This window comes from Parus major, chromosome 26, assembly GCF_001522545.3.
Source record: "Parus major isolate Abel chromosome 26, Parus_major1.1, whole genome shotgun sequence".
Lineage (NCBI taxonomy): Eukaryota > Metazoa > Chordata > Aves > Passeriformes > Paridae > Parus > Parus major.
This window is the reverse complement of record NC_031795.1, coordinates 998,106-1,013,453: the sequence shown is the minus strand read 5'-3', so window position 1 is coordinate 1,013,453 and position 15,348 is coordinate 998,106. Positions and strand designations below refer to the sequence as shown.

The following is a 15,348-nucleotide window of genomic DNA, read 5'->3' as shown; positions in this document are numbered from 1 at the left end:
GGAAACAACACGTGTGGCTTTGTGCATTAAGCAGCTTCATGGTTTGCTACAGTGCCTGTAGCCAAGCAAAGCACAGGAAAACAAAAAATGGAGACCTGTTTTCTCCTACCATACCTAAACCTTATTAAAAATGGGATAGGGTTTGCCCAAGTCTGATCCTTTCAAAGAACACAGTAACCAGCACCATTTGCAATTCAGACAAACTCTCTAAATAATTAAAGAAAGCCTCATGTGTTATGGAGTCACTGAAACACTGCACTGGGTGGAGCAGACTCAGTTGCTGGTGGGGAAGAGCTTCATTCCAGCAGACCTAGTGCAGAGCCTCTACCTGGGCCAGGTAATGATGTCCTGTGGCTAATGAGATGCAGGAGGGGCTCATTGGGTGGGGCTTGAATGTAATTTATTGTGGGTCATTTAAGTTTTAACCTATGGCAACTACTCGAAACTTGTACTTCCAGTGCTTTGGTGTTGGGCTCTCTTGTCTGAACCCCAGGGCTGGAGCAGTGTCCCTGTTGAGTCCCTGTTGTGGTGCTGTGGGGACAGGCTGGGCCCTGGGCCACACTCAGCCCTCTGTGACTCCAGCACCCCTGGCTAAGGAGACCCAGGGCACTGCCAGGGGCTGCAGCCAGGAAAGGGAAGTCATTCAGTGTGGCAGGGTTTGCTTCTGCCAAGAGGAACCAGAACCTTCCCACACTCCCAACCCAGCTCAGCACCTGTGTGCACATTGGAATGTGCAGTGCCCCAGTCCCATGTCTGCCCAGGATGGACACAGCTGTCCCATTTTTCCAGAGCTGATTTCAGTCCAGCAATTATGCTTGAAAGCCATAGTGTGAGAAAGAACCACTTTGTATATATTTATAAACCCTCCTCAGTATGTTTATATACATTATAAAATGCATAGAATTAATTAGTTGCAGCTGGTTTGAACAGCCTTTATGCAACTGAAATATATTGCTGTCTTTATAGGAGCTAGTGCTAAAGATTGCAGAAAAAAGGATCATGAGCATCTGCAGAGGGTAAACAGCACATCCAGGGTACACCTGAACTTCACCTGCTCTTCACCATCCCCAGAGCAAGTTTATAGGTCAGGGCATGGCCCTGAGCACTGGGCAGTGTGTACAAAGTGAGGGTCAGAGGTACATTTGCATTTGTGAAAAGTGCCCAGGAAGCTTTTCTGAGAATCCAGAGTCAGACTGTTCAGAGACACATTCCCAGAGCAGTGTCTGCAATCCAGACTTGCACTGCTTTGGGATTTGTGCTACCTAAAGGCAGACCATGTTTTTGTAGTACAAAACACAAAAGCTTGGAACAGAGAAGGGTTTTGGAACTATGTTTTTACAAAGGGTTAAGGTTTTTCTCTCGGGGCCTCATGAGAAAATGGAAAGGAATTGAAGTCACACCACTGCACATCCCCACTGCTGCCCCTCCAGTCCCGTTTGCTGCCCCACTGCTCATCCCCATCCTTGCTTCATTCATGCCCTGGAGACTGGCGTGTCTGGAGGGTGATGGAGCAAGGGCACCCTGTTTGTTACAAGCAGTGTTCCCTTGGAGATGCCATCCTTTGGCTCCCTTTCAGATGGCCACGCTGGGAGAAGCCCGGCTGAGGGAGATGGAGGCGCTGCGTGCCCTGCGAGCAGCCAACGAGGTGAAGGTGCTGTCGAGCGAGGAGGACGCCGAGCTCAAGGTGTGTCTGTGCCAGAAGGAACCCACTGCTTCCATGATCCAGTGTGAGCTCTGCAGGGGCTTCTTCCACACCGGCTGCGTCCCTGTGGCCGGCGCCGCGCCGGGGCCGCGCGTGTGGCTGTGCCCGCACTGCCAGCGCTCCAAGAAGCCGCCTCTGGAGAAGATCCTGCCGCTGCTGGCATCCCTGCAGCGCATCCGCGTCCGGCTGCCCGAGGGGGATGCCCTGCGCTACATGATCGAGAGAACTGTGAACTGGCAGCACAGAGCACAACAAATGTTGTATTCAGGGAATCTAAAACGCATCCAGGACAAAGTTGGCTCAGGATTACTGTACAGCAGGTGGCAAGGCCCAGCGGGCCAGCTGCCAGAGACAAACAAGGTGAGGCTGGGCCGGGGCACTGGGAGATGGGGTCAGCGAGGGCAGGGGGTGATGCTGCTCTGGGTTTGGGTCTGCTGTTGCTCCCTGCAAATCCTGACAAGGCAGAGGGTTTGTTCCTGCTTTCCAGCTGTCAGGAGCTGGGTCCTGCTGTGCCCCTCAGCCAGGATGAGCGTGTGCCCCAGCAGCAGCTTCGTGTTGCCTTCTGCTGGAGTCCAGGACCTATTCCTCCCAAAGAGCCTGTTTTTCCCTCTCCTCTTCCAGCTCCTGTGTTCTGCTGTGACAACAGTAATGACAGAGCTGCTGAGCTATCGTTTCTGGAGTGCTCACTATTCAGCTGGTCTTTATATTCTACAAGTATTCAAACAGAGTTTTAAGTGTTGAGAATTACTGACAGAGGCACAAACTGTCCTGTGCTTTACCAGCTTGGCTCTCAGACAAGGTTGTTTTCAACAAAGGGTCTTCGTCCTTTGCTGCCTCTCCTCACTTCCCCTAGACCTCCCAAGCTGAATATTCTGCTCATATTGCTGGGTTTAGCTACAGCAGCTGTTTCAGGTGGGGTAGTCAGGGAGTTTCTCTTTTTTCAGTGAAGATCTTTCAGCAAAAAGCACACATAAAGAAGGAAAAAAGATATTTTTCCTGAGATAACAAATGCAGAAAAAATACCAGAAATCAAAGCTCTGTGCTGTATAAAGAATATTAAACACCCCAAAATGGAATGTTGCTTTTACATTTTGAAATATCTTAGTTTTGCTAGTCCGGTCCAGTTACAGTTAGGCTGTGTTTCTGTTTTTGCACTCACTTATGTTAAAATGTAAAACATGCCTGACATGTTTTATATACATATACACAAGAGTGTAATAGCTGCTTCTCATTCATCCAGCTCTGCCCATGGCTCGTGGACCAAATTTTTCAAGCAGGCAAGTCAAGATACAGAAATTAAAATATATTTAGGTATCTCTAGGTATTTAAGATAATTTTTCTGGTCATTTAGGTCTGAAAGTATCATTTTACTAGTTTAGCTGTAAAGAACTGCCCAAGATTTTGGAAATGGAAGTTGATGTTTCTGCCAGAAATTGAAACAGTGAGTTTAATTTTATTTGCATGATGGTATTAGCTCTGTGTGGAACTGTGAGGTTCCTCCCACCTGAGCAGTGTAACCATTTCTGAGACGACTGGACCTTAAGTCAGTAAACATTCCAAATCAGGGTGTTTGTGGCTGAGCTAGTCCAGGTTCTTGCATTGTTCTGCATTTCCCAAATCAGAGGTCCCTGGCAAGCTCAGTGGAAGGGCTCCTGGCCAGGTGCCTCTGCCTGGGTCCCTCTGAGCCTGAGCCAGGCCCCCAGTGCACCTTGGCACAGGTGTCAGCTGAAACTTCAGTTTCCATGGATTTGAGGTGGTTTTCTGGTGAATCCAGTGTCTCACCAAGGCTGACCTGTCCTGTCCTGGTTCTGTTTTCCCTGTCACCTGGGCTAATTCAGCACTCACTTCCCCCACAAGAAGCTCTTCCAGTAACCACTGGAGTTGGGCTGCTTTGACACTGGCCAAAGTGAGGAATGTGGGTGAGTTTGAAAAATTCCCTTGAGAGCAGCAGTGGGAATTGATTAGAGCCACATTCTGCAAGGGGCCCAGGCACTTGGGTTAGTGAGGCACAGGGGGTTGTGGAAGGTTCCTGGTGAGATGCCCCTGGCACTGACAGGAGGTGCAGGGTTTGCTCTTGGTGTGTCCCTGCCTGGGCAGGGCAGGGCAGGGCTGCAGGCTTCTGAACCATGGCAGTGAGATACAAGATTTCAATAGCTGTGAGACAAACAAGTGTTGATCCTATCAGCAGTTATTTTGCATTTCAAGCTCCACCTTTAGTGAAGCTATCTGTGTTTTGTTTTCCAGGTGTCCCAGACAATTGGAGCAATGTCATTTTCCATGCCTCATGACTGGGATAACAGAACTGTGTATTTGCATTCTCCATTCTCTACAGGACAGCACTGCATCCCACTTCATGGTTTGTAATCTTCACTTTGGTTTGGGGGATTTCCCCTGCCACTTCCTTTTTTCTCTCCTGTGTTTGGTGGGGCAAGGAGGGTGTCCTGGTCACCAGGAGGTGGCTGAGCAAGCCTGTGACTACATAGGTGGTTGTTTCTCCATCTCCTCAGCAAGTTTGGAGCTCAGTGTCCAGCTTTGGCAGAGGAGTGCATTGCTCAAGAACAGAAATTTCCCATGTGTAATGAAAAGGTGTGGCAAAATGGGTTGAGGAATCAGGAGAGCTGGCCTCTTCCCACAAGAGCAGCTGCCCTGGGCTGGGCCCCAGCCGAGCTGCAGAAGGGGGAGGGAAAAGGGAAGGGCCACTGGAAGTGTAGGAGGCAGATGGGAACAGCAGGGATGTGGTGCTGGAAGCTGTGGGATATTTAATGCACAGGACATGAGTCCATGTGAGCACAGCTGTCAGAGACTGGAGCTGCCCCAGCCCCCGTGGGGCTGCTCTGCTGGGGTCACTCAGCACAGGCTCTGGACCATCCTCACCTCAGACTTGGTGGGTTGGACTAACAGACAAGCTGTGAATTGCATCATTTTATGACTGTGACAGAAATTATTTATCATTTCTTCCTTCCTCATACATAATGCTCCAGGGATACAAGTCTAGACTTACCTTCATGTCTGTGCAGCTCAGTCCATACCAGTGTTAGAGAAGCCAATTCAGTGGAATGTTACAGTTCACATCAAACAAGGCAGTTCTTTGTGTCACCAGGTTTATTTTTCATGTTTGAGTTGTAGTGTATTAACAAGCAGTTATTTATACAAAGATTTTGGCCTCCCCAGCTGGGACTGTTTCAGAGCCCTCCATGAGCTTTGGAGCCAGTAGCATCAGTAGAGCAGGGCCTTGCCACCAGGCTCATCCTCTCAGCCCTCCTTCCTCTCCTCTCATGGCTCCCTGTACAGATCTCACTCACTTTGTTCATATCACCCTCTTGTTGGGTGGTGAGGGGATTGGCTCCCAAAGCAGGACAATTTGCCAGGAATGATGGCAATGCCTTATCCTTGAACCTGAAGGGAATGAGGACATGGCAGGGTGCTGAGCCACAGTGCAGGAACTTCTGTGCAAGCCTTTATCTTTTCTTTTAACCCTGCTGTTAAAAATGAGCAGTCAAGAGGGAGCAGATAAGAACTAACTCATACACATTTAAAGTATTTCACCATTTTTTTGTTGTGCTACCAGATTTTTCATTATCTGTGCAGTTCTTGTCACTGAAGAATTCCTGCTGTGTCTCCTTGTCTTTCACAATAGTCATTAGCACTGAGCTGGATGAGCTGATGATGGAAGCCCAGCTGCTGCAGGTTTCTTTGCCTGAGATCCAGGAGCTGTACCAGGCCCTGTTCACGAAGCAGAGCCCTGCCCTGCAGCCGGAGCAGAGGTCACCCAGTGCAGCCACAAGTGAGAAGGCAAGTGTCCAACAGCAGCACTGAGCTGGGCCACCCTGGGGAAGGGCTCTGCCTCAGCCCTTGGGCTTTACAGGGGTTTATGTGTGGGGCTGCATTTCCATGAAAACACATTTTCCTTGTGGAAAGGAGTCAAGAAGTCAATAAGAAATGAGTTACAAAATACTGAATACAATTTGTGGCCTAAACATTTTTGAAATTTAGATATGTGTTTGTGGTCAGTCTCTGTACTTTAAATACATCTGTCCTGATTTCATAGAACTGCAGAATCCCAGACTGCTTTGGTTTGGAAGGGACCTTAAAGCTCATTTTCTTCCACCACTTGCTGTGGGCAGGGACACCTTCCACTGCACCAGATTGTTCTAAGTCCCATCTTGGCTTTGAACACTTGACTCTTGTCCTGTGTCAGGGCTTTCCAAGGGAGCTGCTGTGAAAGATTTGGGCTCAGAGGCAGGAAATGAGGATGGTTTTGTCTCTGAGTTCTGTCCCTGGGGCCTGACCCTTCCCTTGGCTCCTCTTTCTCATCTCACGCTACTGAAAATGCAGCACTGTCAAACACTTAAACTTGTAGTTAAACCTATTCTTAAAATCAGGGTATGGAATAACAGGATAATGGATGGTAGCTGCACACTTCCAACCTCTCCAAAATGTCTTTCCCACAGAATGAGTGTTGCCGAGGGAAGAAGGATGGGATTGGTTACATGGAGAGAAAGCTGAAGCGGCGTTTTGAGAGAGAGAGCTTCTGTGGTGAGAAGAGAGCGAGAGTAAAAAAGATGAGAACACCCAAAAAGAAGAAACTGAAACTGAGTCATTCAAAGGATGTGTGCAGTAACAAACTGGAGAGAGAGCGGGAGCGGCTCCTGGAGCTGCAGCGTTCCAGTGACAGCCACCTGCTGGCCTCAGACACGTCGTTCTCAGAGCAGGAGGACTCCGAGGATGAGGATGCCATCTGCCCAGCTGTGAACTGCCTCCAGCCCGAGGGGGATGAGGTCAGGAGGGGAACACCTACTGTGGCATCCTGAGTGCTGGGCCCTGGGACTGTTTGACTGCAGAAAAGCTGTTCATGAGGAGAGTGGGAGGCCCTGGCTAACCCAGGGTTGGTGTCTGTGCAGCTGGGATGGGCAGGACCGACTCCAGCTGCCCTGGGGCACCCATGTGGCATCAGAACATCTGCACCCCGTGAGAGGGGGCAGCTGGGGCCGTGCAGATGCTGTGCCCATGGCTGCTCTTGGGATACAGCTGAGGGTGGGGGCAGTGCCTGGGGCTCTGCTCAGGCCCATCCACTTGGAAATGGAGAAGAGGGACTTTGAGTCTCAGATAGGTGGGAAAGCAATGGGGAGATAAGGGAGGGGAGCACAGTGAATATCCAGCACCAGCCAGCTGTGGAACATTTCTCATGTAAATAGACCAGGAGCCCCAGGATGACCCAGGAGTGTGGGGGGACTTTGCCTGGCCCTGCTCTGACCCCTGTGTCTGCTCTTCACCAGGTCGACTGGGTCCAGTGTGATGGCAGCTGCAACCAGTGGTTCCACCAGGTGTGTGTGGGCATCTCCCCAGAGATGGCAGAGAAGGAGGATTACATCTGCACCAGCTGCGCCGGGAAGGACGCCCAGTACCGAAAGTAAAACCCCCATAAACCCTTCAGGACTCGAGTAAAGAAGGTTCCCAGTTTTCCAGTTAAGCCACAGGGGCTGGTTTAAAAACCAGATTGCAAATGGTGCTACTTCTATCCTTATGGGATCATTTTCCAGAACTCAAAACAATTTTTGACACTTTTGTATTTTCCCTTGATCTGTTTGTGGTTGTTGAGGTTTGAGATGCTGACTGTTTGCAGGGGTTTCCACTGATTGGGAAGGCATTTGACATATGCACCTTTATTGTACAGCATTCAGTTACCTCTGGGATTTACTGGCATATTTAATTCAGCTTGGTTTGGGTGCAAAAACAAACAAACAAACAAAAAAAAACCCCTGCACCATGAATTTTCCAATAATCCTCTTTTGAGGAAATCCCTGTTTACTCTGTTAACTCTTTGGAGACTTTAGTTTTTTTCCACTTTGTTTTTCGTAGACTAGGTTTATTTATCTGAGCAATAACTTCTATGTCTGGTTTCAGTGACTGGAATGACAACTGAACAGCGTGTTGCTTCTAGCATTGGTTGATGTACAGACAGCAAATGTTAGATCCTAGTGTCACTGAGGGCCCTGTGATGTAGAAGACAGGAAAAAAAAAAATCTGTAAAGTAATTGCCACAGCTGTATTTTGGCTTTCTCCTTTTTTGGGTAGCTTGTATCAAATGTTGCAGTTTATATTGTGGAATAAACCCCTGGTTATGTTATAAAATTAAATGTTGGTGTTTTTAGAGAGTTTGAAATGCAGTTTTATTTCCCTCTGAATCCACATTGTATCACTGGATTCTCTTAGCCAAGAAATAATCACCTTCCAAAGAAGTAATGCAGAAGCTGGGTGGTTCTTGTCTGTTCAGGTTTGGAAGGAGGAGGGAGGTCAAAATGTAACACCAAAAAGAAAAAAAACAAAAACCAACTTTTTCAAGATTTTTGCAAAGCTTTTCCAAAGCTGAAATTATTTGCAGGTCGAGTGCATGAAGAATTGAAGGTACAATTTGGGACTTGGCAGGGGCAGGAATGGGGGGTTCACACAGGACACAAAGGTGTGGAGCAGCTTCTCCTGCCAGCCCTGGCCAAGCTTGCAGCAAAGGAGGGACCTTAACTCATGGCCCAGGCTGGTGTCACAGTGGCCTCTGTCAGGGAGCTGGCTCTGCACAGCCCAGGCTGGTGGCCACAGCAAGCTCTGCTCTGCCTCTGGCTGGACTCCTGCAGCTGCTTCCACCTGCATTCAGCCCAGAAGTCTGAGGAGCAGGGAGATTTCTGCTTCTCCCAGAGGCTGTTCAGGGCTGGGGCACTGCAGGCGTGGCACCGCGGCGCTGCCGCAGGAGACCGGAGCTCTGAGCAGCACAGCTTGGCTGCTCAGGCCCACAGGGCACTTCCACAAGGGGCTGCACCCAAAATCCCTCAGACACCAAGGACTGCAGCAGAACACAGCTGGAAGTGGCTCCAGGACCTGCCAGAAATGGAACTCCTGGAGCCCAGGGAGATGGGAGGGCTGGAGATGTTTGTCTCAGCAGGGAGAGCGCTCTCCATGACAGCCTGTCCTCACCAGAACCGTGGTGGGCTTGGTGTTCCCTTCACTCATCACCAGGAGGAATTTCCTGGTAAGTTTTTTCCCTGTTGGTTTTACTTCTTTTCCCATGGGCAGAAGAGCACAGAATCACTGGGGTAAGGCAGAGCCTTGGGACATCTGTGGCTGATAGTGGCACAGAGGGTCTGTGGGTGGGATCAGAACTGTGCAGGAATTTGGTCCCACAGGGGTTTGGTTAGGTGTTTGTTTTTTTAAACATTAATTTTTGACTGTTAAAAGAATATTCAGCTGGGCCCAAGTGATGTATCTGAAAGTGCTGGGGTGGGGGAGAGCTTTGAGCCCATGTACATGAGTTTTGTCTGTGCTTCCATGGTACAATTGGTCCTTTTTATTTAAGTACCAAAAGGATGCTTTGAGAAATGTTTTGGTTTTTTTTTCTTTTTTTTTGCTTGGAAGAGTCTTTGTGCAATGCTGAGATAACAGTCTGAGCTGGGGAAAATCACTGCTCTGTAATAACTTCCTTTCAGAGGGGACAGACAGACAAACTGGAGCTGGAGCTGGAAATGGAGCTGGCACAGAGTCTGATACAGCTGAATCATTACAGATCTTCCTTTGTGTCCCCTTTATTTATTTTTTTCCATTGAAGAAATGGCTGTTTATCAAAAAAGTGCCAGAGGAAATGGGATGCAGTTAAGTTCATCATGGAGATTCCGTACAGGACCAACCATTGTCAGTTTGGGGACTTGGGGGGTCAGAGGAGACTTCTGGGGTCCCAACAGCAGCATTTATTATCAGGATTATTGGCTGATATTGGAGTGCAACTTTTTGGAAATTATTGAATTGTTACTTGGAATTTTTCAAGAAATGGAAACCTGAGTTCTTGGGGAGATCTGTGCCTGCAGCCCAGACTGCTGAAGGATCCCTGTCTTATTTCCTGCTGGAGCTGTGACCACAGTGGCTGGAGGCTGGAAAAGGTGACAGTGTCTGCAGTGCCACAGACTCTGCCCTTGGGTCTCATCCCCATGTGGATGCTCAGAGTTGATGAAATTGGGGTTTGACTTCTGTTAAACAAAACAAGAGAGATTTGTTCAGTTTGGGGTGGGCTCTGCTGTGGTGCCCTTTGCACATTCCTCATCCTCAGCGAGGGTGACAAGGGCAGAACTTGCTCAGAGTCTGGCAGGATGAGCTGCCCCTTTCACCCCTCCTTTTGTGCATCCCAGATTTCCAAAGGCTAAGCCAGAACAGGAAAAAGGTCTCTCTCACCTCATTCTCTTGCTTTTTAAAATTTTAGTTATTTTTATAATGTAGCAACCAAGTACATCAAACCTCCCTGGATTGCTCACATCCTAATTATTTAATAAGAATAGTTTATAGCTTCTACATAAGTTTAATCATAACATGGGACAAAAATGAAATTAAGTAACCCTACCTGTGCTTTTCAGGCTGAAAATTGTGGTTTAAAGCCTGCCTGTACTGTGTGCCAAGACCCTGAGATTGTACCTGTTGTGCCACCTTTAGTCTGTGGGATGTACCCTGTGTTGTGTGGTACCCCAGGAGCATCAGAACAGCCCAGTGTGGTCACCCAGCACCAAAAACTCACCCAAGGGAAGAGGCAGGGTTTTGATTCCACCGATTTAGGTGCTACAGAGATGCTCCAAGGGGCATTGCTCCTCAGCTCTGGAGCTGGGGGTGTTCACCTGGAGAAGAGGAGGTTCTGGAGAGATCTTAGAGCCCCTTGCAGGGCCTACGGGGGCTCCAGGAGAGCTGGAGAGAGACTTTGGACAAAGGACAGAGGGACAGGACAAGGGGAATGGCTTCCACTGCCAGAGGGCAGGGATTGATGGGATGTGGGGAAGAGATTCTTGGCTGTGAAGCCCTGGCACAGGTTCCCAGAGCAGCTGTGGCTGTCCCATCCATGGAAGTGTCCAAGGCCAGGCTGGACAGGGCTTGGAGCAGCCTGGGACAGTGGGAAATGTCCTGCCCATGGCAGGGGGTGGAACTGGATGGGCTTTCAGGTCCCTTCCAGCCCAAACCAGCCTGGGATTTTGGGATTCTGTGAGCTTATCCTGTGGGTGCAGAACATGGAATTCACTCAAAGACTCTCCATCATCCAGGCTTTATGGAAGATAAAACCAGCATTGGAGAGCATTTGCTGTGGGTTTGGGCAGCTCAGGGAGTTGGGGCTTCCAGCAGGAGTTCAGCTGCCAGGACCCTGCCAGGGCACACTAAACACCAAGAAATGGGAATGTTTTGGCTGCAGGCAATGTGTCTGTAGGACACAGCTACATGTGTCACACAGGATTCAGGAAGGAACCATCTCCAGAATGCACACACAGGAACATCAGGAGCTGAGATGGCTCTAATCTGAATCTAGAAATGAGTGTGCTGTCCTGAGAGAGTGACTGAAGTGCAGCCCTGACAAATGCATTATCCTTCATTCACAAGGGAGCAAATCTCATACTGAGAGCTCTCCTTGAGGATGTGAACACCTCAGTCTGTGAAGAAACAGCTCCTCACCAAGAGCATCATCAATGGATGATAATTATAGTCTGTCAATAAAAGTCTGGAAGAGGAGATAAAGCAGCCACAGAGAAGAATGCAACTGCAGGTTCAACACTCAGCTGCTCACAGAGACAGACAAAACTGGGATCAGGGAGTTCCTGCAAAAAGGCTTTGGGTAGAAGGAACAAGTAATTTATGACAAAAAGAAAAGCCTGTGTGATCATGTCAGACTGCCAGGTCCAAAATTCTGCTTACAGAGAGGAAGGTATGCTGCAAGGTGGTTGAAAAGAAATAGTGATGTACCCTAAATTCAGGGGTGCAGCTTCACAAAGGTTCCTTGTGCACCTCAGTTTTTCAAGTTCTGAAAAACTGCTTACAGTAGTGTTTTAAAGGATTTTAGCTGTTTGTTTAATCATAATCCTGGGCCAGATTTTATTTGTTTATAGATAGATATCTGTGTGTGTGCTTGTCCCTTGAAATCTGTGAGAGCTTCTAAACCCCTGTCTAAAGCACATGGCATTCACTTAAGAGTCATTCAGGCTTTATTGAAGATAAAACCAATATTGGAGAGTGTGGGTCAAGTGTTTGGGCTTCTTTGGTATCAGGATTTTGGCTTTTCATGTTTTTGTTGCTGTCTGGAATTTTAACTAAGCAGGGGACAGGCTGAGCTAGCACCTTCTAACTCAGGCTGATCCTTTGCCTGCTCCATGTGCTGCCCTGATATTTCTTGGGGGTTTTTTGCTGGTTCCAGTAGTCCCATGCCACCTTCCTGTGGGTCTTCCTTGGAATGGGTCTGTGGGAGGAGCTCAGAGCTGTGCTTTGAGCTGAAACAGCAAAGGGAGAAACAGATTTCATCATAAAATACCTTTCCATACAAAGAATATCTTTATGTGGTGAGGGAACTGTCCTCCCTAAAGAAGGTCAGAAGAAGGGATGACAGAACTGGAATTGGGCTTGGAGACAGAAGTATTTGACCAGGAAGCTCTGAGTTGTGACTTTGCATGAGGGATCCCTGCAGAAATCTGTGAAGAGCCTGTGCAATACCCAGATGGGTGGGAATTCCAACCTGGAAAAGCCTGAAAGACTCAAATAAACAGAGTTTCTGCAAATACAGAAGAATGGATCAGCACATTCAGAGTGGTCATGCATCACTTCAGCTAAAAGGAGGATGGACCAGACTGGCATTGCTCTGGGATACCCCTCCTCTCCCTAAACCTTGTCCTCTTTATTTGCAGTGTGGTTGTAAGGCAGAGGAGACAGTTGGCACTGTGATAATGTTTGTCCCTTTTTAACAGATACTTGCAGAGCTGTGTCAGATCTGATGCTGGCACTGATAACCAGTGACAGCTTGGTGTGATGGAGCCAGAGAATCATGGACTCAGTTGGGATGGAAAAACCCTCCAAGACCATCCTGTCCAACCATTCCCCCAGCACTGCCATGTTCACGACTCACCCACGTTCCCAGGGGCCACATCCACACGTATTTTGAACACTTCCAGGACTGGTGACTCCACCACTGCCCTGGGCAGCCTGTTCCAGGGCCTGATCACCATTTTGGGAAGAAATTTTCCCTCGTATCTGACCTGAACCTCCCTTGGAGCAACTTGAGGCTGCTGCTTCTTGTCCTGTCCCTTGTTGCCTGGGAGAAGAGATCTGGACCTCCTGCCTCACTGATTTTGGTGCAGCAGCTCACTTGTGTTTCCCACTAAGCCGAAATCCTGGGACAGTGCAGAGATGAGTGATGGCCCTGGGCTTGCAAAATATGTATTTATTCCTCCAGCAGAAGCAGTATTTTGGATTGGGAAGAACAAGAGAGAAAAAATTCCCCTTGCAGAGACCTCTCTGGGGCCAGCAATGACAGAGGGATGGGATGAGCTCCCTGACTGTGCCACTCAGGGCAGGGCCCAGTCTGAGTTGAGCAGAATGGGGAAATGTGCCCTTCTCCTGCTATAAAAATCCCAGACTGTCATGGTTGTGGAGTGCCTCTGGTTGGGAGTGATCTCTGCTGTCCAGTCTGTCTGCTCTGCAGGGAGAGCACGGTTTGTTTGCATTATGGGAAGTCCTGGGCATGGCCTGAGCCACTGGTCCTGTTTGGGGGGAAAGACAGGGCCCACCAGCCCAACTTCTGCAGAAGGAAATCGAATTTTGTGTGTGGGAAGTTTGTGTGACTGAGATGGGAATCGATTCTTCCTCCACAGCTGCCCAGGCTGTGGCTCAGGTGAGCACAGGGGAGTTTCCAGAGGCACTTTGTGTCTCCTCTGCTGTCTTTGCTGATGTGGAGCTGCCTGGGCCTGGAGACTCCAGTGGGGCTGGGGGTTGGTGCTGGGCAGGTGGGTTCTGCCCCTGGGGGTTCTGTTGCTGATCCAGCCCCTGTGCTGGCAGAGGGGAAGGGCTGGAGTGGGGCTGGAGGATGGAGGGACAGCAGGACACCCACTGAGCCTGCAGGGAGCTGAATCCAGGCTTGGGTTTGTGTAGGATCTCAAGCTTCCCCTGCTCTTACAGAAAATCTTTGACTCAGGATTGCAAAAGTTACATGCATGGAATTGCAGAATCCCAGACTGGTTTGGGTTGGAAGGGACCTTAAAACCTATCTTGTTCCACCCCTGGCTGTGGGCAGGGACACCTTCCACTAGAACAGGTGGCTCCAAGCCCCATCCAGCTTGGCCTTAGACATTTATTATTTAGAACAACACTAAACCCCAAATACTCCTGGTGGCAGCACATCAGTGAGCAGGTGCTCACTTGATAAACTCCAGAGCTTTCAAACAGGAGGTGTTGAGGGCAAGGAGAGCCGTCCATCACCATGACTGGAACATTGATGGGCTCTCAGGGGAAAGAGGTGTTCCCCAAGATGTGTCTAAGTGTAAGAGAGGGTGACTAAACATTGCAAGGGGCTTGTGTTGGAGTCCCCATGCCTGGAGGTGTCCAGGGGATGACTGCACAAAGCACTCACGGCTCTGGGCTGGTGACAAGGGTGGTCCTGGAGGGCTTTTCCAATCTGAAGGATTCTGTGATTCTCTGAATGTGGCTGCCAGGCTCACCTCCAGTCCCTGGTACTCGACTGTGCCTGTAGACAAATTGCTGACACTCCTGAGGGCTTAATGATGAAATCATTACTGGATACAGGAAACCTCACAGTTTTTTTCCCCCAGCGTGTGGGAACTGCTATCCCCATCCCAAAACACAATTCCATCACCATCCCCCAGGTAAGAGGCCCACTTTGTATAGGTCAATGCTGCTTTTTAATACTTGTAATGCTTTGTAAAATTGCTTATACTGCCTAAATAAACAGCTGCAGAAAACACAGGTGGGCTCCTCATGGCTCACACTGGTGTTCACCACATCTCTGTATGGGAAAAGAGATTATGAGGGATTCAAGGCTTTTCCTCCCTCTGATGGGGTGTCCCTGCTCTGGGGTCCCTGTGGGGCTCCAGGTGTCCCACAGGACCCTGGGCACAGCCTCAGTCCCCTGCTCCCCCAAGGGACCACCCAAGATCCCTAAATGCTCCTGGAGGAAAAGGACAAAAGTCAGAGGGTCCACAAAAAATCGAAGTTTCATTAGTAAATCACACACTTACCATGGAAATTGCTGTGTTAATCCCTGAGCTACTATGTAAGCTCATGGCAGTGGGGTTTGGGTAAAGGGGTAAGAGGAAAAGGAAGAGAGAGAGGAAGAGATGAATTAAAAAGAGGAAGAGAGAGATCAATCAATCAAGCAATCAATCAATAGTCCCGGTTCCAGCACATTGATCCTGCTGTCGGGTGGGGCCGATGGGATGTCCAGGGTTCTGCTTGGGGGGTTTCCATTTTCTGGGCAGGTTTCCCAGGTTTCTCTCTTTCCATGCCGATGAGTTTTCCTCACAGTCCCTTCATTCGGGCCCTGCTGGAAGCGGCTCAGAGGCTTTGATGGTGTTGGTGTACAGCCAACCTCGCTGCTCGCTGGTGCCGCACCGGGCTGTGCTGGTCCCCAGGAGCTCCGACAAGGAGGTTTGTCCCAGAGAAGGCTCCCCTGTCCCTGCTCACGGGCTGTTTGTCGCTGCCAGTCCTTCCCGAGCCGAGCCGGGCCGTGAGGGCCATTCCCTGCCCGGGATGGCCGCGGTCCGCCGCGCCGCCAGGGGGCGCTGTGCTCGGGGCCGCTCCCTGCCCCGGGATAGCCGCGGTCCGCCGCGCCGCCAGGGGGCGCTGTGCTCGGGGCC

The 15,348-nt window shown here is 49.6% G+C and overlaps 1 protein-coding gene across 2 annotated transcripts in view; it reads left to right on the top strand.

The window, feature by feature from the left end:
• Window positions 1-7,857, top strand: part of KDM5B (lysine demethylase 5B) — a 53,274-nt gene extending 45,417 nt beyond the window's left edge. For both annotated transcript variants that reach the window (XM_015650730.3, XM_015650729.3), the window contains exons 23-27: window positions 1,577-2,062; window positions 3,947-4,058; window positions 5,340-5,494; window positions 6,154-6,480; window positions 6,979-7,857. In XM_015650730.3, coding sequence (XP_015506216.1) covers window positions 1,577-2,062; window positions 3,947-4,058; window positions 5,340-5,494; window positions 6,154-6,480; window positions 6,979-7,116 — 1,218 coding nt within the window. In that variant the 3' untranslated portion in view covers window positions 7,117-7,857. The remainder of the gene's footprint in view (window positions 1-1,576; window positions 2,063-3,946; window positions 4,059-5,339; window positions 5,495-6,153; window positions 6,481-6,978) is intronic.
• Window positions 7,858-15,348: the final 7,491 nt, after the last annotated feature.